The sequence below is a fragment of the Vanessa tameamea genome, chromosome 21 (assembly GCF_037043105.1).
Source record: "Vanessa tameamea isolate UH-Manoa-2023 chromosome 21, ilVanTame1 primary haplotype, whole genome shotgun sequence".
In the NCBI taxonomy this organism is placed as follows: domain Eukaryota; kingdom Metazoa; phylum Arthropoda; class Insecta; order Lepidoptera; family Nymphalidae; genus Vanessa; species Vanessa tameamea.
The window spans coordinates 534,214-556,500 of NC_087329.1; the positions used below are offsets into that span (position 1 = coordinate 534,214).

Consider the following 22,287-nt stretch of genomic DNA (forward strand, 5'->3'; position numbering starts at 1 on the left):
TTGAGCGTTTTTACTGAAAGATACCTTTTTAGTTTGCTTTATACAAAAACTAGAATAATATAAGGATTGTAATAAGGAAAAATTTGGAGCGTATACTATATTACTAATACTCATTTGGCCCTGGTTCCAGTTTAGGGTTTATATTACCAAAAAACTAACTTTAATTTAATTGTTATATTAAACAAAGAATATATTCAAGTATAATTCGTACATCAGAAACTCAGCATCCTCGGTAACGAAGTAAGTTAAACGTGTTTTGGTAAATACACATTTATTTCCCTCGAAAATACAATGAAAATTACCATATTTAGAATCTGCAGTACACGCCCGATGGCGATGACCCTGAATGTACTCGTGTGGAACTGCTACTTCGAATATATGTGTAGGATTAGTAAGATATTCGACTGTTCATATTAATACGTAACAGGCGTCTCCGGTCGAGTATTAAGGGGAACTATAAATTCTCGATACAGTAGACCGCCTACTGTATCGAGAATTAAACGGGAGTTACGACTTGTGGAAAATAATAAGAGTTTTGAAGAGTATCTTTCGTTTTTCTACCACAACATACCAACACTTCATATTATTGTAATCGAAAGGGGGGTAACTTGGGTGGTGCATACAAGATCTCGTGCTTAATGGCGTTTTAAAGTTGTAATAAGATTGAATGTTGCAGTGTCATTGTCTATAAGAGGCGGTGACCACCTACCATCGGATAGCTCCTTGGATTGTATGACTTCCTATAATAAAACTTTAATTTTTAAGTTGCACCAACGATGCTATTTTGCCATAATTATTTAAAATTGTTTCTCCACCTGACATCTTGTGACATCTGAAATCAGTGAAGACATTATTCGAGACGTAGAAGCAGCTATTTCGCCTTCTTCAGCAATGGTGCTGATGGTTTTCTCAGACAAACCTGAAATTTAAAAAGCCTTAATTAATAAACTTACAACATTTATTTTACACTCATACATAATGGTACCGTTCACCATTAAATTAACGATTTCACTTGTACGCACTTAGAAAATACTTTTACTAGATATACTGTGTGCCGTGGATGGAAGGTGAATGATACCATGACCCATATTGGTACAAATCTATTCATTTGTACAAATTGTAATTTTATGTAATAATCATTATTATTAAATTATAACATTTCATTAAAGTAGAGTTAAAAATTAAAAAAAAAATAAACAAAAATTAAATCAATCAAATATCTTATCTTCCTTTCTAGTCGATTCGATTGTTTAATTTGCGTTTTAATTGTGACGCGAGTGTACTACGTATAGTTTATATATATCGTAAAATTGAGATGACACGAAGGAGATCAAACGCGTCGGTAGAAATTATTTATTATATATTTTATCTAGCTGTTGCCCGCGGCTTTGCTCGCGTGGAAATTGATTATATTACTAAATAATTTAAGGGGACTACATGAGCTAAATGCAAGTTTTATAATGCAAAAAAGTATATGATCCAATGCAGTAAACCAAATGAAAAAAATATATGATAATCTTGAGGATACACGCTAGTCATTTGTTATTTTGAAAACACGATGTAATTAATTTGGTACGATAGAAAAAAATCGCAAAGTTACCTCTAAAAAAATCTTTTAACAAATAATAACTATACTTATATACATTCAATAATTCTGGTTTTTTGTCAGATTATTCTACAAGCAATATACTACTTTACCTCTGCGTCACTTTTTTAGTAATATCAATAGATTTTTTTAAAATCAGATATTCTTATTTTCGAACAAAATGCGTACGCATCTGTGCGTAAATGCCGTGTACAGACATTGCCGGCCGAGGCCTGATGCTATACAGACGTGTCGATCTTTTCGCTGCATCATTACGTTACGAGATATTTTTTTGTAATTTTAATTGTAAATTCATTGTTTCATGTTTTCTTATAATAAATATTATTCTTTCTTGTAAATAAATATATTAAGTTAAAATAATGTAGTAGTAATTAGGCATTTGTTTTTTATTATATTATTTGTTATAAATTTTAATTGTGTAAATATGGGAAATAAAGTGAAACGCGTGAGGAAAACTAAAAAACGTTTATATAAATTAAGCGCCGAACATACATATGAACGATATTAAAAGGTAAGAGTATTTTATTAGTAAACATATTTTTTTTTATAAATTATGAATATTGAAAACATCTATTAGAAAAGATGTGCAATCAGTTCGCATAGAATCAGATTTTTCGAGTTCTTTAAATATTACGATAGAGTATTTGGTCAAAGTAAGGAAAAAATCAATTGAGAGTGACTACATTGGATCCCCATGTATTCGAAGCAATTTGATATTTTCTTTAAAAGTACTATGGGTCATATTTGGATACATATTTTTTAAATACATACTTTTATAATTAATAAAAATATAATTACTAACATATATTTATTTTTTACAGAATAAAGAAAGTCGAAAACAATAACACGGAAGCTATTTATATTGCGTAAGAGTTTAATTTTATCGATTTTGTTTATAATAGGAATTAAAGTTATGTATGAACTAATTTTAATAATAAAAAAAAGTAAAGTCGTAACAAAAAAAAATTTAATTGTTGTGAACCAGAGAACTAGAATATTTAGAAGTGTCATTTGTACATAATTCAAAAATTTTAATTTTTTTGTAACGTCCGCCATATTGGATTGAATGTGGCAGCAATTCATGAATCGTGCATTGACATCGAGACTAAATACGTGTGCCAACTTTCAGCTCCATAGCTTCAGAGGAAGTGGGTGTAATATTGATTGCAAGATTCCAGGACATATGTACATACATTCATACATACAAGTGAAATTAAATAAAAGATTTTAATAAAAAAATTAACATTTAAATGATTTTTTTTTGTAGTACCAAATATAAATAAAATAATTTAAGTTTAATTAAATCAGTTTTATTTTTTAATCATTTTCGAATAACAGTCAAAAGCAATACAAATAATTCAAATATCCTATGTATTTTTATGAGATTTATGATTAAACCTAATATGATTAACCTAGTTAACCAATGATTCAACCAAATCGACTTGACATTTTTTTCTAGTAAATATTTAGATGTTTTTTTTTTAAATTGAATATATTTTTTTTTCTTTGTGAACCGATATTAATAAAACGAACAAACACTACGCTATATGTTACCCCACGGTTACTACACTACAGATTTCGAACACTTACGATTTTATTATATAAATAGATTATCAAACTTTTATAAAATGTTAAAAATTGGTATGTTTTAATATTTAGTATAAGAACTAATTGTGGTAGGTATAATAATATAAATAAAAGAAAAACAAGGTTAAAACTGTGTATTTTATTGTATACAAAATATAAATAAAAATATTGTAAGTTTAATTGAATCAGTTTTATTTTATAATCATTCGTTAACTAACATCGAAAGAAATAAAAATAATTCTGTTGTCCTATCTATTTTTTATGAGATTTATGATTGATCTTACTTCGCTCGGTTTGGCGCCATCTATTAGAATATTTGGGCGTAACCTCGTTACCTCGCTTAACCCTTAGTTCACGGGCTTGCCGTTTTTGTCGATTTTGTAAGTGTGTGCGTGCGATTCTCAAGGGCACTTAGCTCTTGTAGTCCTCTAAATTACCCGTAATCTTATTCCTCACTTTACTATATACGTGTAATGTGTGCCCTCTAATTAAGGCTAAGTCTTACTTTGCACTGCTGTATAATTAAAGTTAATATTATCACAAAGATATCGCCTCGTGTACATTTAAATGAAAAATAGTCATGAATTAATTTACTGCATTCTTGAAGATTTCATTCTCGCTTCCACTATTTTCCCTCTTTCCTTAAATAAGTCTTTTCTTGGTGGTAGGGCTTTGTGCTGGCCAGTCTGGGTAGGTACCACCCACTCATCATATGTTCTACCACCAAACAGCATTACTCAGTATTGTTGTGCTCCAGCTTGGGGGTGAGTGAGTCAGGGTAACTATAGGCACAAGGGACATAATATATTAGTTCCCAAGGTTGGCGGCGCATTATCGATGTAAGGGATGATTAATATTCTTACAGCGCCATTGGCTATAAGCGGTGGTGACCGCTCACCACCATTTGACCCATTTGCTTGCATACCTTTATCCATAAAAAACGCTGTAGAAGAAGATGAAATGATAATTATGATAATCTTCCATTAGACACATCTTCCGCTTTTCAACCCAGATTAACAATTCCCGTGTCAAATTCAAAAATATTCTTCCTCTACTTTTATTATAAAAATGTCAAACCATAAAGTATTCATCACATTTATATAATTCTGTGATTGAATATAACTCAATAGCTAAAAGCTATGCAACCTTAAATGATTATTTATAAATATTTTACATAAAATAATTTATAGGCTTACAATAGATAATTAAAGTAATAATTTTACGACTTTCAGATGACTGTGACGGAGAGGCAACATAGGATTGTGTAAGAAGTGTCTTTCAAATTTTTCTTTTAAATGTTGCTTTAATTTTTTTGAGCTGGTAAAACTAAAAACAATGATTTTCATGTAATTGTTAATTAACTAATATAAATAATATAAATAATAATAAAATGTTGTTTGCAAAAATCGTATCTGTAATACGAATGTTAAAGACAATTTTCTAAGTTATCTATCATTTTGCCCTTCCTACCCCTTTTTTCACATTTGTTATTGTTAAATTTGAATTTGTTTATGAAAAAATAATAAAACAAGTCCCATTGAGGGTGACACTTCAATTAATTACTAATTAACAAATTTATATAAACATTTAAACTCGTTTAAACAAGTTTTTACCACTGTTATTCGAAAACATACTTTTTTGATAATAACTAATTTTGCACTGAACAAAAAAGGTTGAAATTTTAATACAAGATAAGTTATAATTATTTATACCTTCTGTCCAATTTTCAACCATCTTACAATTTTTTTCACAAAGTTATAAACAACAAAACACTTTTCATCCTCTCAACCACCTAGCGTTCACCCCAGACGGTTGAAAATTTTAATTTAACAAATTATTTTAACGTCCCAAACCACATATCAAAAAATCATAATGATACTAATTACTTGACATTCACGGGCCTTATTGACTGGCCTAATTCTATAGAAATGAAAATTTTGTTTTCAATATTTGTGGACTTTTTTATCGAAGTGCCTGTCTGTAACACCACAATGCTCGCAGTTGTATTTCTAGCTTTTAGGAAATTCTAAGTTCTTTTCTTGAAGGTTCCGAAGTTGTATCGGTTTAAGTAGTTCAAGACAGTGATGGAATGTTGGATACTAACCCATGTCAGATACCTAGAGAAATTCAGCGTATACAATCCAGTCATTAGACTAGAGAATGCTGATTGCTACGACATTACGCTTCAAAATACAATATAATATAAGGTTAATTGGGTTAATGTTGAAACATAATGATACTGAAACAAAAAAAAGCAGCAAAAATGCATCCTATGTATGCAGCCAGAACACAATCATACTAGTTTTTCTGTTTTGACGTACATACCCCACAAGCATGCAAAAAACCCTATCACCAAGCGTAATAAATAAATAAGCTAGTTTGTTTACAAATTGTTTTGACGAACGTCATGGTGCTATCCTCGGAATAGGACTTAAGCGATCGTAACAAAAATAAAAAGTTAGTTTCGTAAAATTATATAAAACTTGGCTGTGGTAATATACAGTCCACATTCCTTGTGACGCTCTAAACTTATGAATCGTAATCATAAAATTAAGAACCAGAAGGCTCTGTTTATTTCACATATGACTATTATTATTATTAATTATATTTATGACTTCTGACAATAGGTTGACAATTCTGCCAGTGTCAGGGTTGAAAAATACACGTGGTTGCTTGAAACAGCACTTTTTCGTTCTGCCAAATGACCAGTAGCACGATCTAAAACAAATAGGACATCACAATATAATATACCAACACCAACACAAACTAAGATACAAAATAATAAAACTACCTACATAAATATACTTATTATATAAATAATATATACTTAAACTTACTCAAAGTTTAATGTTATATCTTTCAATATACTTAAATAAAATAGTAATAATAGAGATTTCTGAAGAAGACAAAATACAGGACATGTTGAAAGGGCGAGTGAAAGTAGGAGGAAGAACATCATACAGTGAAACAGGAAATCTGGTGCAATCAAAGAAAATATGTTCAACGGTACCCTTATCAAGGCCACATTCACATATAGAGTGGTCCCGAAACCTGATCTTTGATAAAAAATGAGGGCTGCAGTTATGGCAAAGACGCAACCGAATTATTGTCGAAGTAGAAAATTTAGAGCAGTTACGAAACTCAAAAAACCAGAGTTTTAATGGAATATCAGGTTGCAAACTGCCATAAAATTTACCTTTTACATGACGGGTACAGTTCCATACATCATTCCAGCGCTTATTCAAATCAATTTTAGCGACAGAACGTAAATCTTGGGCAAAACAGTTAGCATAAGTCTCCGTACCGTTGCGAATAGACCACTTAGCACATATATCAGCCTGTTCATTGCCAGAAATTCCGGATTGTCCAGGAATCCATGCAAGGGCTACCTCAATTCCAGCAGAGTGACACTTAAAAAAAAGTTCCCGAGTTTTGAGGTTGATTGGGTGAACATCTCTAGAACGTACGGGAAATTTTAAAATATCCTCTAAACAACTGCGACTATCAGTAAAAATTATGGTTTTATTAAAGTTGTGGGATTCTATCAGGGTTACAACTTCATAAATAGCTATTGTTTCTCCAGAAAAAACAGATATCCTGGGAGAGCATTTAAAACTAAGAGTCAGCTTCATATCAGGAACCCACACCGCTGAACCCACAGGGACATCTGCAGATAGTTTAGAGGCGTCTGTAAACATAGTTCGCCACCCGGGAAACGGCTCATTTAAGAGATTTTTAAACCAAACGTTGGCTCGAGGATCTTCTTTATTAATACCAAAATATGTAATTACATTGGGCCTAAAAACAAGTGCATCAAAAGGAACAGCAAACAAAGGATTACCAGGAAATTGAAAAAGAGGAGATGCTGCAATAAATTTTTCATAACTTTTGAAAAGGCCTTGCCTTTTCAAAAGCTTGTTTATGAGTCCAATAAGTTGAAGATGGAAGAAAATTTGAAAGGTGACAAAGAGAAGTAAGTAATGGGTGGCAAGAATTTTGAACAGTTTAGTAAAGAAATCTATCACAAAGACATTGTCTACGAAGAAATAAGGGAGGATCCAGACATTCTACTTGGAGAGCTTTTATGGGGGAGGACTTCATGGCACCACAAATGATGCGGAGACACTTAGCTTGAATTTTGTCCCAATCGGCTAAAACAGGTTTATTACACGGTTCAAGCAAGAATGACCCGTAATCAAAATGACTCCGAACAATGGCGTTATAAAGGAGTTTCTGAGTGTAGGGATGAGCACACACCTGAAAGAGACCTCAAAACATTTGCCCCAAGCTCACATTTTTCCTTAATGTAATTAAGGTGGACCGTGCCAGTCATGCGAGAGTCAAAATATACCTCCAAAACTTTTACATTATTTTTTACTTGAATGGTCTCATTTTCCAGAACAATATCAACCATACACCAATACCAGGGGAGGAGTCGTGAAGACTGTCTAAAACAGAGCAAAGCTCATCAAATGTAAAAGGATCATCCATTCGATCATAGGAAGGAGGAAAAGGGGAAGATGAAGGAAAACAATTTTCAGGGGGTACAAAAGGTGGAGCCAGTCTATCCAAATAATCATAGAGCCAGACAGACGGATCGTTAGAAACAGGAATACTATCACTGAAAGAACCTCGGAAGTTTTTTATTTTTTTCCAAACAAGTGAAAAAGGGGTTCGGGGAGAAAGACTCTCATAGAAACGAAACCAGCCTTTACTTTTGTTCAAGGATAATTCCCTTTTTGACTTGGCATTTGTACTTTGAAAATTTAAGTAGTTTTCTAAAGACGGAAATTCCATAAAGACCATCAGTGACAGATTTACGGTTCAGCCTTCTTGCTTTTATAGCCCGGCAACAAGAGGTGTAGCATTCGATACTACTAAGGAACTCCTCCATAGACCAGTCGATGGGGATTTGCTTCACAATACCCATTCGGGTAATGTGAAAAGCTGTGATAATTATTTTATAATTAAGCTCCTGGAACAATGGACTGTCAATGAAATTATTGGCAGAAGAAGCATTCACAAATTCAACAACAACACGGTTGCGTCCTGCTGATTTAATTCCTCCCTTGAGAACACCAGAGACCTTGCTTCTATAAATAATTTGAGCAAATTTAAGTAAGCTAATTGTATAACCAGCTGATGGGTCGGGTTCCACTCGTGAGGCGTGGACAATAAAAGGGTCTTGATCGGAGTCGTTATACTTCAATTTAGTACCAGTAAATTCGAGGAGTGTGAATGTGTGCTGAATTGAAGCGCTAGGAGGAGAGGAAGCATGCCGTTTGTTTAGAATACTCTCTGCAGCGGTTTGAGAGCGTTTGGCAGCCTTCAAGACTTTTTTTGGAGTCTTTTCTAATTATAGTATCAGTAGACATCACAAAATCATGACTTATGTAGTCACCTCCGCCCCCTCAGGGGGCTCCTCAGATTCCATCACCAACTACTAAATTATTAAAGAAACACTTACCTTACAACAAGTAATACACAAGAAACAACGCAGGACAACACAAATATTAGTTAAACTAAGCGATATTAGTACAAAAATATCTAATTTAGAAATCGCGCACGAGTAGTAAATAATACCACCGACCTTCGATCCACATACGACTAACGATTAAAATATAGCACGCCGTGACAGTGACAAGTGAATTGTCATTAAAGAAACGTCTTCTAAGGTAAGTCCACATCTCTTATTTAATGCTAATATCTCAAAATTGTTGCAAATAATCATAGCGGTTATATTTTAAAAAATATAGTTTAAATATATTGTGGTTTATATCCAATAATATTTTAAATATTTTATAAGTAATTTATTAATTTTTTATTAAGGTGTTTAGTAGTTTTTTTTTTTTTTAATTAAGCTTGTTTATGTTCTATAATAATTGAAAAATATTTCATATTTCGTATCATGGGTAAATTAATATTTACATAACATACAAATTCGAAAAAACTATAATTTACATTCACATGATATTCATTCAAAATTGTCTGTATAAATACTTATATGAAACTGAAGATTCTGTTAATCTTTTTGTTTGAACGCACTAATCTCTGGAACAAAGAGTTGTATTTGAAAAAATATTTTGCATTTTATATTGGGCAATAGCCCAATTCCCTAGAAGCCAAAGCTGTATAACATCACGCCACTGCCCAAAAGGGCGTATCATTAATTTTTCATATAAATTAATATATGAAAACTGTAGTCGTTCTCATTCATCATCTTATGAAATCATCATCATTCCTAATATTGCTTAGGTCGTTTATCTGTCCTTACAACATTATAAGAAAACTATCAGTAGACCAACTACAAAAGCAATAGTTCGTTAATATACCAATTCTGTACAACTTCCCAGTCACGCTTAAAAAAGTTATAGAGCTTATCATTGTTGACGAAATACACACGTGAAAATTATCCAACAGGCAGGCAACTACACGCACGCATGAGATGAATTTTAAATGTAAATTAAATGTTTAAAACCCAAATTTGACACTGTGCTCTAGCATTCTGAAGATAGATCCTCCAAAGATATTACTTTTACAGAATTACATCATTGCCTTTAATTCCATTCTGTTTATCATAAATTAATTTTAGGACCTGCATCTGACATAGGTGATCATAATATAAATAGTTTAGCTGGCCTGCTAGCTGACATTTCTATCCTAGATATATATATTTCTTTTATGTATAAACAATTGATTCTAGTTTATCATGCCATTGCTGATATAATATATTATGTATCAGTTATACAGCCAACTCGTAAAGATAGACAATCCAAAACGTTCACAAAACCTACTGCAATAATACATTTATTACAAGATATTAAATATCGTAATTTGGTCGACAAAATTTAGATGACAAATCTTGGTTGAAAAGCTTCTTTAAAAAAAAAAAAAACAATTTAATTATTATAGATGAAAAATTTCATGATAATTTTCATGCTTTACAGGGGGTAGAAAACGGCAATCTTTTATCGGGGTATCTAAGGTATTAAATCCGGTCCTGCAAATTATTCTAAATTAATAATTGACTAATTTAATAATGATGTTGGGGCTGCCCCGAATTAACGTCAACATTATTTTACAAAGTCAGTTTAATATACTTCTTATATCTATAAATATATCGTAAATCTTAAAAGTGAAGGCAACACTATACAATTATGTATATAATAGAATAAAACAACAAATATCTAATTACACAAACATAAATTACATACCACCATAAAATAACAAGATTGTTTATTTCTTCCTGTTAACAGATCATTTAAATCTTATATTATAAAGTGGACCTAATTATCTGGAAAATTAATAATTACATTTTAGTTGACTGACGTTGTACTGTTATTATTATTTTGCGTGAAAACACAAACTATTTTAATGTCAAAAATCATTATTAATTTTAGTGTGTAACAGCGCCTGGACCTAAGTGTTATCAGGTACGCCTTCGGGTGTGATGAGGTAACACCTGTTAAGCTTTATATGAACTTAAATACTTCATTAAATACAAGTGGGCCGCACGCGGAACTTCTCGTTTATTCAACAGATTTTTATAAATTTCGAAACCTATGACAGGTTTTAATTTCATTCTAAGCTGACGACGTCTGTTCGCACGTTTAACGTTAGTTTTATTTTTTTACAGCCATAGCGCCGCTCTCTACCCAGACATTAGCTTTTTTCCGCTCTCTAAAATTAATTATTTTATAAATCGTAACAATTTACTAAATTGCAATCAAGAATCCTCTTTAATTTTCTGCACGTCTAAGGCTGGAGTTCTTTAAAATAAGACCATAACCGATTTTTTTATGTGCAGCTATCAATCCCATAATCACTGGGACAAAAATCGGCTTACTCGGCTTATTATTATTTTATTTTTATTATTTATAAGATTTGATACTTTGATTAACGCCCTATACGCCGCCGCCGAAACTTGCATACTCTCTCTCTTCTGTACTGTGTGTTGTTTAATCCGACCGCTCCTTGTTATTTGAAGGAGAAATTCGAATTTCTTGGAGATCAGTCAAATATACGATCATCACGAAGCCTCATCCTAAAACTGCCTACCTATAGCAGTAAATATTATAAGCAGTCCTTCACTGTGCAGGCAATAACACTTTGGAACAACTTACCGCTAAGCATAAGACAATCTAAATCGTTACAAATATTTAAAAATTCTCTGAAGAAATTCTATTTGGACACTAATAATGATGACATTTGAGATACAGTTATTTAATATCCTATTATACTTTCTATTATATTTATTAATAATATTATATTTATTTATTTTTTTTATTACATATACTATATAGATATATGTATGTATATATGATTTATTTATAAATATCTATAATCTGCTTTATATTCTATTTATTAGTATTTTTTGTATTTTGTATTTGCTATATTTATTGAGTTGTATTCGTTATTATTTCATAATGTAAGTTTTTACTGCACCACCATATTGCCGTCTTCCATACACATTATCCTTCTAACCCAAAGGTTGTCTGGAAGAAATGGCTTATAAGCCATAAGACCGCCTTTTGCTTGGCCAATTTTCTTTTAAAGAAAATATATTTTGTATCTTTATGTATATTTGGTGTGCAATAAAGAGTTAAATAAATAAATAAATAAATTAACATCTTCGAAACAAACGAAAATATACATTTAGTTGATTTTTTTTTGTAGTAGCGATACAGAATTGATCTCAGATTAATGAATGTCTTTTTTTAGAGATTATTTTAAAATAAAGATACCATTTTTTTTTTTCGCGCTGGAAGAACGCGATACGCGCTTCCCCCACGTGATGGAAGGTGGGGGGGTGTGTGGGACTCCCCGGAGCCCTGGACGCCGAGTGCGCCCAGGTACGCCGGGTTTACCCACTAAAAAACCAGCGGTACCCTCTTCGTCTTTCGCCGGGCGCCACGGTATCGCTTGCGCATGCTACCGTGACGCCCTGACGGTCGGCCCGCCTATGCGGGCCTCCAACACCTAGAGGGGGTTCTCGGGGTACTGAGACACCCCCTAGTCCCTGCGACGCCTATTGAGGCGGGGGGAGAAGGTGCGCGTAGCGCTTCTTCCTCCTCCCCGGTCGTATTCGGCGGAGCGGGTCTGCAGCGGCATCCTCTTCCCGCTCCCGCTCCGCGGCTTTCTACTGCGACATCACGTTTTCGCAGAAGGAGCGCATCTCCGACCAGCACGTCTCGCTACCGAGCATTTCGTTGACGATGCTCGGTAGCGAGGGGTCTCCGCCTACAGTCGCCGCCTGGGTGTGCCTCTAGGGCCCCCACGCAGCACACTCACTCAGGGTGTGGTGCGCCGTGTCGACTGGCGAAAATAAAGATACCATGACTTAACTTCGGGTATTTCATATATCTTACTTATTATTGTTATTTAATTACTCATAACATCCAACAGAAGTAACAATCTTATCATATATAAAAAAACATGACAAATATATTTTGTCTTGTTTTTTATATAAGTATTATAAGATTGTTACACAAGTTAATAATTGCACTTCTAATTGCTATTATATGAGGCCTTGATAAAAATAATTTGCTACGGTAGCTAGAAGAATGTCGGTTTATTAAATGTTAAAATAAAAAAGTTTAAATAAAATTTATTGTTATATATGTCGGAGGAGCAGGATGCCGAACGGTTGGGTTCGGGGATTGATCCGACATTTGGAAGACTATGTGGGCGTGCAATGGAGATATTCACAAAATAAAACGTATTTAATATCGTCTAATCACTGTATTAATTGATTCAACAATCACACCACAAAAATATCAATGGATTACAATAATTCATCTCGATTAAGAGCAAAATGGGTTTGCAAGCAACCATCGCATTCGAATCGCTTGTCAAAACATAACGACGCGCGTTGCCATGACACTTACAACTCCATTAGGGGTGACCCGCTCTTAAAAGTAAATCAGCTATCAAACATTATTGCCAACTACTCGATTACCTAATTATCCAAATCAACAACCAAAGTAACCACGCTCCGTTATATATAATAAATAAATTTGGATAATTAATAATATTAATCGTACCTAATAGATAGCAATTGTGATTGTTATTAAATAGTTATCTACATATAATTATTTATTGAATTATGAACGATTTCTAAATTTTTGATTTTTTAATTACATTGTAGGCTCGAGCTAATCTGTTTAAGAGGACAGTCCTTGCGGAACGCCTAAATAGCGCTTACTATTTTCAAAATATCTTAAAAATGGAACATTGATTATGGATGAAAAAAAAACATTCAGTATCTTAATAGATAGATCTCAAGTTTCACCGCATGATATTTATAAAATATGTATCAATAACTCAGTAAATTCATCGTCAACATCACTCCAAACACTGAAATCGACCTTTTCTATTAACACTTTTTAAGCTATTTAGCTGCTAGTTTATACATGTATTTTTGGTTAAATGGGGACACAAAAGTGTAAATAATAAGTTCACCGTGTTAAATTTCTATTATATCACACAATATTATAGTAATTTTTATTTAAATATTGCTTACTTTTTGTAGAAAAAAGCCTATAACCCTTTAACCTTTTGTCATAATAGTTTTGGACTTTTTTGTAACAAACTATAATATATTTGTTACACTTAAGCACATAAACTAGGTAAATACGACAATTAATCACATAGTAAAAAAATAAAATCTGAAAAGTGTACGAAGGATAACCACTTTCCCCTAATGTCGAATTAAAAGTACAAAATTGTAAGGATGAACATAGTTAATACCTGAATGTACCTGAATGTAATGTAATTTTTGCACTATCCTGCTTATTTTTTCTCTTAATACGAAATTTAAAACAAACGCCAACTCATACCCATAACTAATGTCGTTTAGTTCGTCTGCTTAATTCCTAATTATTTAAATGCTTAATTAAAATAGTGCATAGTGCTAAGCAAAAACGATTGATATACATTCCATTTTGTACTGATGCTATACTTAGTTAGTACCTTTCATGACCAGATACCGTCAACGGGCCGCCCCCCTGATTTTTGTGTAATATAAAATAATTTTAATTGACTTGTTTAACCAAGAAGATTTGTCTTTAGTATTTAGTTAATTAAAAAAAAACTGATTAATATTTACCTCCATTATTTTTATTTATAAAATTTAAGTAAGTGATTATTTAAAGTGTCTTAACGCCCTAATTCGTTATACCTACCAACCTTAAAATATCAAGAAAACAATAATTATTTAGTTAGAGGAGAGCAGTAGAATCAATAAAAATCATAATGTATATAAGGCATCTTAATGCACTCTGACCGCACCCTATGCTAACAAATGATTTATAATTATGTTTCCGAGTGACAACCTTATAGCTAATACATTACTTGTAATTAAATGTATTATTATAAATCGTACGTTATGAACGCGCAATGAAAATTTAATTTATTCGTTGCACCGAAAACAAGCATCTAATTGTCTCCGAGGATGCGTACGATACACCGCACAATGCAACTGTATTATTGGAACGTACCTATGTGTGTGTTCTAAAATAAATTCCCACGCTTACAAACTACGCTCTTAATGACGCATGTTTTCCTAAGTTGGTTCTAATTTTTTGTTTTTTAAAAAATAAAGCTATATGGTTTTTATTCCGAAAGCTAAATATATATATATATATAAATTATAGGTTGGGAGAATTGATGTAGTTACTAAACAAAAAAAACATCCGATATGGTACAATAAATGCGAACAAAGTCAAATGTTTTTGTTGTTTCTTTTAAATAAGTTAGCGGTCTCCAAGGCCTCTTAAAGTTAAGTAATCACCGCAGAACTTTTCCTTACACCGCCAATGCGCCACCAACCTTTGACAAGCACAACTTTTACCAAGATATGAATTGAAGATGTTTCGTTAAAGTTATCAGAGAGTTTACCATTACTTAAAGACAACACTTTTATTATCTGTTACAGGAAAATGTGGCGAGTATTATTATTCCTAGGTTTGCTCTTAGGCATTTGGTTGCGATGGAGGTACAAGAATCGGCGACTTCTAAAGATGGCCAAGAAAATACCCGGTCCACCAACAATTCCTTTATTCGGAAACGCTTTGAAATTGATGTGCCAGCCAGAAGGTAAATAAGATAAATTAAGTAGCATTTAATTAATATTTTAGAAAACATATATTTATTTTTTAATTTATTATCTTTTACTATCTAAATTGTATATCCTTGTAAGTGGCTATCCCGTCCTCGTAGATTAGTTTTTTTAGATCCCTTTGATTATATACTACTAAAAACAATCATATGCTAGTGTAGTTTGTTTTGGAAGAACTTTAAATGGAAATAAAAGACATTCAGCCATATCCCCGAAAGGATATTTAAACATACATACCATAAAATAAACCAATAAACACATACAAATATCAAATTTAAGAAAGACGCTTGAGACGGCCTGAATGTAGTATCTCCCAGGCAACCTTAGGTAGAGGAAAGAAACAGAGATAAAAAAAATAAAACTATCCAATAAATCCAGTTTCATGTGGATTAAAAAAGTTTTTGTGTGTTTTATCTGAAGTTCACCGCCTCTAAAAAAACATACCCTGTTAATAAAAAAAAAGTATCAGCCCATGAATGTCCGATCCGTAGGACCTTCAATCCTCTACAGTCGCATGTTTCCACCACGCTGCTGCAATGCTAGCTAGTCCTATAGCCAGATTTTCTGTCGGCAACGTTTCTTACGATGACCATCAAGCATTAAATGATATAGTTGCACTCCAAAATGTAAATTAAACTCAAATATACATTAAATTTTCCAAAAAATTAACAATAATTTTATGAGAGCCGAGGGATTTTCAAAAACGAGTCCTTATTATTTTACTATTAATGATCGAGTGAAAAAAAATCAAAATCACCCCAAATGTCTGTATGTGTATATGTTCTCTAACCAATGTTTCTAAGTTATTCATCTGATTTTATTGAATTTTTGACGAGCAGTTCAGTATTCTAGCGAATACCTTGGCCCAAAAAACACGATAGTTTTATTCTATTAAAATTTTCTTCTCGGTGCGAAATGGGGCGGATAGCTTGTTAAATAATTCTTTACTCGGCCTTAACATATAACCTTAACGTTATTCAACATCAATTTCAATTTAATTGCAATGGCGTAATTATCATGCAAATCATTGGATTATTAAATACCTGACCCGTAATAGGTCAAAAATATATCAAGTATTCTAAATTACAGGATATTATCTGAATACAATTATCATTCATTTGTTATTTCAACTCTTTTATTATTTTGTAATAATAAAACTTAAGGAAATATAAAACAATCAATTATAGTACTGTAGGTACTCTACCTTGATATAATCAAGGTATAAAATCATTGTTTATTTTATATCGGCAAAGATAATGAATTTAAAATGAACTCTGTCTTGCCCCGTCGTACGTTTCGTAAGGGGGGCGCGATCAATTTTCGCCCTCTACGGAGAGCACCGAAAACCTGCGAGTGGATCACATCGGTCTGGTCACGAAGGTTTATGTCGAAATGATCCCGATGCCTTTCAGATCCGAAAGTCCCACATGGCTTAGTTTTCGACTACAATTCAGATAGACCAGCGTAAAAAGGAATTACTTTATAATTAACCTTTCCTATAGGAACCACACAGATATTGTAATCTGTTATGGAATTAATATTTATTTATGAAATATTATAAAATATTTTTTGTTTTGTAACAGAATTCGTAAAAATTATAAAAAATCTTATGATCGAATACGGTGGCGTTTTCAAATTGTGGATCGGACCAGACTTGAATATCGTTGTTAGTCATCCGGACGATATAAAGGTTAGTGAATAACTTTTACAAACATTTTTACATTTCTACATCTAATTCAAATCTTGGACCCTGTGCTACTCTTCCAAGAATCTGTATGTTCTGTATTCTGTAGAATATAAAACACTTTCCAAACAATACACTGAATTATTTTTAAATATATATATACATATATAACTCAGAATCCGAAAAATAATTTTAGGAGACTTTCCGGATAATTCTCCGAAGGTAAGACTTGACAATCACCGGCGAGCTTATAAGTCGATTTTCAATATTTCATGAGATACGAAGTGAGATCGAAGATACCACTGTATATAGTTATTATTTTTGTAGTCAAGCAATGTATTGTGTCACATTTCATATTTTTAGAAATATAAAATAAAAGTAATAAATTAGTAGGACGTATTTTTATAGACATTTCATTTTGAAACTGACCCCAGAGACGTTCCCTCTCTCTTATATAATATAAGTAGGCGGACAGGCAAATGTTGTGGTCACCTGATGGTAGGTGATCACCACTGCCGATAGACTTGGCAAGGAGACTTTAAGAAATATTAACTATTCCTTATACCACCAATGCGTCAGCGACCATGCGAGCTGAAAATACTAAGTGTTGCTCCTTGGCAAAAGAATATCTTAGATCCCAAGGTCAGTGGCGCATTGCTAATGTAAGGAATGATTGATTTTTTTTACGCCGCCAATGACTATGGGCAGTTTTGACTACTTACGATCAGGTGGCCCATTTGCTCTTCCGCCTTCCTATGCTATAAGACGGGCTTTCACAAAGCTCCACTAGCAAGATAATAGAATACTTTCTAACCTAGCTAAAATACAGTAGTGCAGTAACCTCGACCAGATAGTGTTTCAATACTATTTAAGTGCCATGATTGTTAGTGGAATTTAAGTTCAGCATATTTTATGAAATAAAGTGATTATTACAATTTTAATATTAAATTTCAGCTTCTCCTAACAAATAATAAGACTAGTATTAAGGGACCGCAATATAAATACATGGCGGATCTACTCGGCGAAGGAATTCTAAGTGGATCAGGTAAAGTAGATCCAACTAACTGGCTAACATGTAATCTTTGTCCTTTCTTCTCGTCTCTTCTTCGTCTTAATAATTCTGACTCAATATGTTCTTGTCGGTCTTACCCCTAGAGTGTTTTTAAGTAACCAAGGCGCGAAGGATTTGCCGCACATCCCGTAGCGCCGAAGGTTAGAATTACAATATTCATTTTTACTAATATCTCAGGGACGAAACATTTTTGGTTAGCGGTCAGATCGAGAAGACCAAATAGAGTTAAAGTCGGGCTTTTTTAAACATTTTTAAGAAGAGGAGAGTCTAAAACAAGTTACCCTATTCTATGAACTAAAGATGAATTGGCTGAGTATCATTCGGGCCGCTGATTGAACTGCACCGTTTAGTAACGTGGCTAGGCATTTAATTGGATGGCTGATTAAGATTATTTCCCTGCGATATATAGTTATAATGACTTTCAGGTATTCTGTGGCGGAAACATCGTAAAATCGCTACACCAAACTACGGTAAGCGAGCAATTGTAAGTTACACCGATGTTTTCAATCAAGAAGTGGACTTGCTGCTGGGTATATTTAAAAGTTTACCCAAAGGACAAGAAACAGATGTATACAAATATATAGTGAAATGTACCAGTTACACGGTTTGCCGTGAGTACCTTTATACTTAATGAAAGTGAAACTGAATTGTTGCGTTGGCTTTTCTTGTCGGCAGTTCCCAAAATGTTTCCGTATTTTTTTAACCACGTCCTCTATTTAAGACATTTTAGTATAATTATGGCAGAAACCTTACTAAACTTTCCAAAATAGCGTTAATCCTACCCATATTTAACACCATATGATGCCCTACAATTAAGAATGGTATCTTTAAAAGCATATAATTAAAAGTTTACATGCTCATTTGTCCTTTTCAACTTCAAAACTTACCTTTAATGTCAATAATATCGTGGGATTAATTTAAAGATACGTCTGAGTAACTTCGAGTACAACTTTTCAGGGCTACTCCGTACCAAATTTCATCAAAATCCTTCCAGTAGTTGAGCTGACAGACGGATTTACATTAAAGTATTAATTAGTATTAATAATGTATACTAATATATTATATTATTATTTTGAATTATGGATTACACTTAAAACTATATTTTATCGACTTTGTTTTGCTTTATTACAGAAACTCTTATGGGACTGTCGAAAGAAGAGACGATGGAACTTCCACATTTGCAGTACCTGATAGACATGAGTCCGAAGTAACATAGAAAATACATACTTAAATTATATAATTATTCATTTAGAAAACACTTAAGATAAATGGTAATTTTTTCAGACTTTACGACATCGTATTTGACAGAATGACGAAATGGTACCTACAAATAGATCCAGTTTTCTGGTTAACAGATTCTTACACACAACAGAAACAATTCAAAGAAAAGCTTCGTGAGTTCAGCTCCACCGTAATTAAACATCGATTAAAAGTATTATCTAACTCAGGCGATATATTATACCTTATGAATTCAGATGAAGACTCTTCAAAGAACACACGGTTAAGTGTAATAGATAGATTCATATTATCAGATGAATTCGATTCAAAGGATCTGATAGATGAAACGTTTACAATTTTTACATCTGTAAGTTTGTTTTTGTATAAGCTTGTAATAATGCTTGTAGTTTTTTTAGTTCGGGGCTTTTTAAATTTTATTTTAAGAATTAACGAATTTCACCTTTGTCTATAGAGATTGGCATTAGTAATATTAATAATTCCTTAATAACGTCAAAGTACTGTGAGAAGAGACACACAAACTAAGATACTATACTTCGTTCCCCTGATTCTTCAAATCAGAATTCAGCAATATAAGTATTCTGCACAATACAGTATGGCAATATTTAACAGAAGAATAATTGATAAGTACATACCTAGATGTTATCCACCCGGTTGTCCGTGCACACAGACTTACCACCATAAAAATATTATTGTTTCTTGGTCAAGATATATAACAAACTTAAGAGCTTGTTGGAATATGAATTATATTAGAACTGCTTTAAAACTTCTATTAAAATTGTATTATGAGTAAGCCCCAAACTATTGTTAAAATATTATGTCATATTATTATTGTTTGTTATATTGTTAAAAGTAATATCATCCGATATATTTGCAGAGTCAAGAAGCGTCAGCTAAAATTGCATCCTTTTTTCTGATGATGATGGCGTTTCATCCAGCGTGTCAAGTAAGTTCTTTACTAATATTATAAATGCGATGGTAACTCACTTAATAAACTAAACCACTGAATCTAATTTAGTGAAATTAGGTTTTAAGTAAACTTAACTCCAAGGAGTCCTTCCTTGGCTTGGCACATTCTACTTCTTTTACCTAAAACTCCTCTTCCTCTAAGGCAAATTAGTCTGAGTAGGAAAAATAGTCTGAGTATAGATTGATGAAGACATTTCAGTAGGTACCTTTTCCTCCTCTGTTTATCATGTCACCCCATTTCGTCTTTTTCGTATTTATATGTTAAGTATAGACTAGCTTTACAATTAAAATGTTGAAATAATATTGGAAAGAAAAAAATGAGAATTTATAAAAAAAAGTTTCGATTTTTTAATAATGATTAGGGTTAAATTTCAACAATTGGACAAACACTGGTAAACATAAAAATACCCACAAATTGTTAAATACCGATTGCTTTCAAATATTTTTTTTTTTCAGGAAAAGCTTTATACCGAAATAATTAACGTCACTGGAAAAGACGACAAGCCAGTCACAGATGATGATCTGAAGAAAATGCCGTATCTTGAAATGGCGTTTAAAGAAGTTCTCAGATTATTTCCAGTAGGAGGCATGTTGCAGAGAACTATTAATGAGGATATTTCTATCAGTGAGCTTGAATATTGTAGTACTTAAGACTGCACATTCTATTAAGATATTTTAGTTTTTTATTGAATAATTGTGAATAACAAAAGGAACTTTTATTTCCAGGTTCATATACAATTCCAGCTGGATCTGCACTGGTCATTCCCGTATATCACATTCAACGTGATCCTAAACTATGGAGTGATCCAGAATCATTTGAACCTGAAAGATTTACCCCCAAAAATACTAAAAAGCGTCCTCCATATTGTTACATTCCCTTTAGTTTGGGTAATATGGATTGCTTAGGTAAATCGCATACTTGACATCTTAAAACAGTGATTTAATAGTATAAATAAATACAAGAATAAATAGAAGATAATAGTGAAGGTCAATGAGATTGGTTTCAGGCTATCCTAAAACTGAGTAATATTTTCCATGCCCTGTGAAAACAAAAAATAATATCCCATCGAGTTTGGGCAATCAAATGAAGTGTAGAAGTGGTAATGTCGTCCTTATCGATCTCGGTCAAGGCCGCCGCCAATCTCAAGGGACTTCAAACACACAAAAATATTGTGTGTACAAGTGTGTGAAAACACAGGTGTACTCTCTACTACCCTTACTCTCATAATCCGATAGGATGGCACATCCGACACAACCGGATAGAGTTCAGGCGCAGTTCACGGCAGTGTACACACTTCCAACCGGAGTCTGGAACTCCGGGCTGCTACTGAGAATTTTTCGACAGCAAAACAACTTTTTATCGGATGTGAACATAAAACCTCTGTATCTGTGACCTAATATCTACACTAGACGTCCTAGTCTAGCAGTATAAAACATAGATAAACTTGAATGGTAATGTTTGGTTTACAGGAAGATACTTCGGAGCCAAATTGATAAAGACAATCGTCATCAGAGTCTTGCGAAAATTTAAATTAAATTCATTAGATAATTTTAAAAATCTCCGGACAATTATTGCGATATCGACAACTTCGTTAGACGGTTATAAAGTCGTTTTAGGTTCAAGGGAGGAATAATCGTATTATATAAGTAATTAAATTATATCTATTAAATTGATTTATTCATTGCCCCATTTTGTTTATTAAAATACAAATCCTACAGCTTCTTAATGATTGATTGTACTAAATACACATGCTTTGCTAACTCATTATGATCAGAATCAAAAATTATTATTACATTAATCGTGTCATGTAAAATTCGTTGTTCATTCATAATATCATTATTAGATAAGTGTTTAATAAATTAAATATCACAGTTACGTGTCGTCACTGCGTATTATAAAGTAAGTAACCCGCCGCGTCTATCTGTATGATTACCTGAACGCGGTAAATACAAAAACAACCAAAACGATTTTCACACAATTTTCACCAATAGACGTGCTCATTCGCAAGGAAGTG

At 32.7% G+C, this 22,287-nt stretch overlaps 2 protein-coding genes across 2 annotated transcripts in view; both read left to right on the top strand.

The window, feature by feature from the left end:
• The first annotated feature begins 8,805 nt into the window (after positions 1-8,805).
• On the top strand, positions 8,806-21,910 carry LOC113393705 (cytochrome P450 4C1-like). The gene is made up of 11 exons (XM_064218234.1): positions 8,806-8,868; positions 15,129-15,289; positions 16,895-17,001; positions 17,950-18,040; positions 18,493-18,678; positions 19,199-19,274; positions 19,352-19,652; positions 20,181-20,249; positions 20,729-20,897; positions 20,999-21,178; positions 21,743-21,910. The coding sequence occupies exons 2-11, from the start codon at positions 15,133-15,135 to the stop codon at positions 21,904-21,906; spliced, it is 1,500 nt and encodes a 499-aa protein (XP_064074304.1). The 5' UTR covers positions 8,806-8,868; positions 15,129-15,132; the 3' UTR covers positions 21,907-21,910.
• Positions 11,300-22,287, top strand: part of LOC113394850 (sodium/calcium exchanger regulatory protein 1-like) — a 57,384-nt gene continuing 46,396 nt past the window's right edge. The window contains exon 1 of the mRNA XM_064218237.1: positions 11,300-11,305. The gene's annotated coding sequence lies outside the window, so the exon portion shown is untranslated. The remainder of the gene's footprint in view (positions 11,306-22,287) is intronic.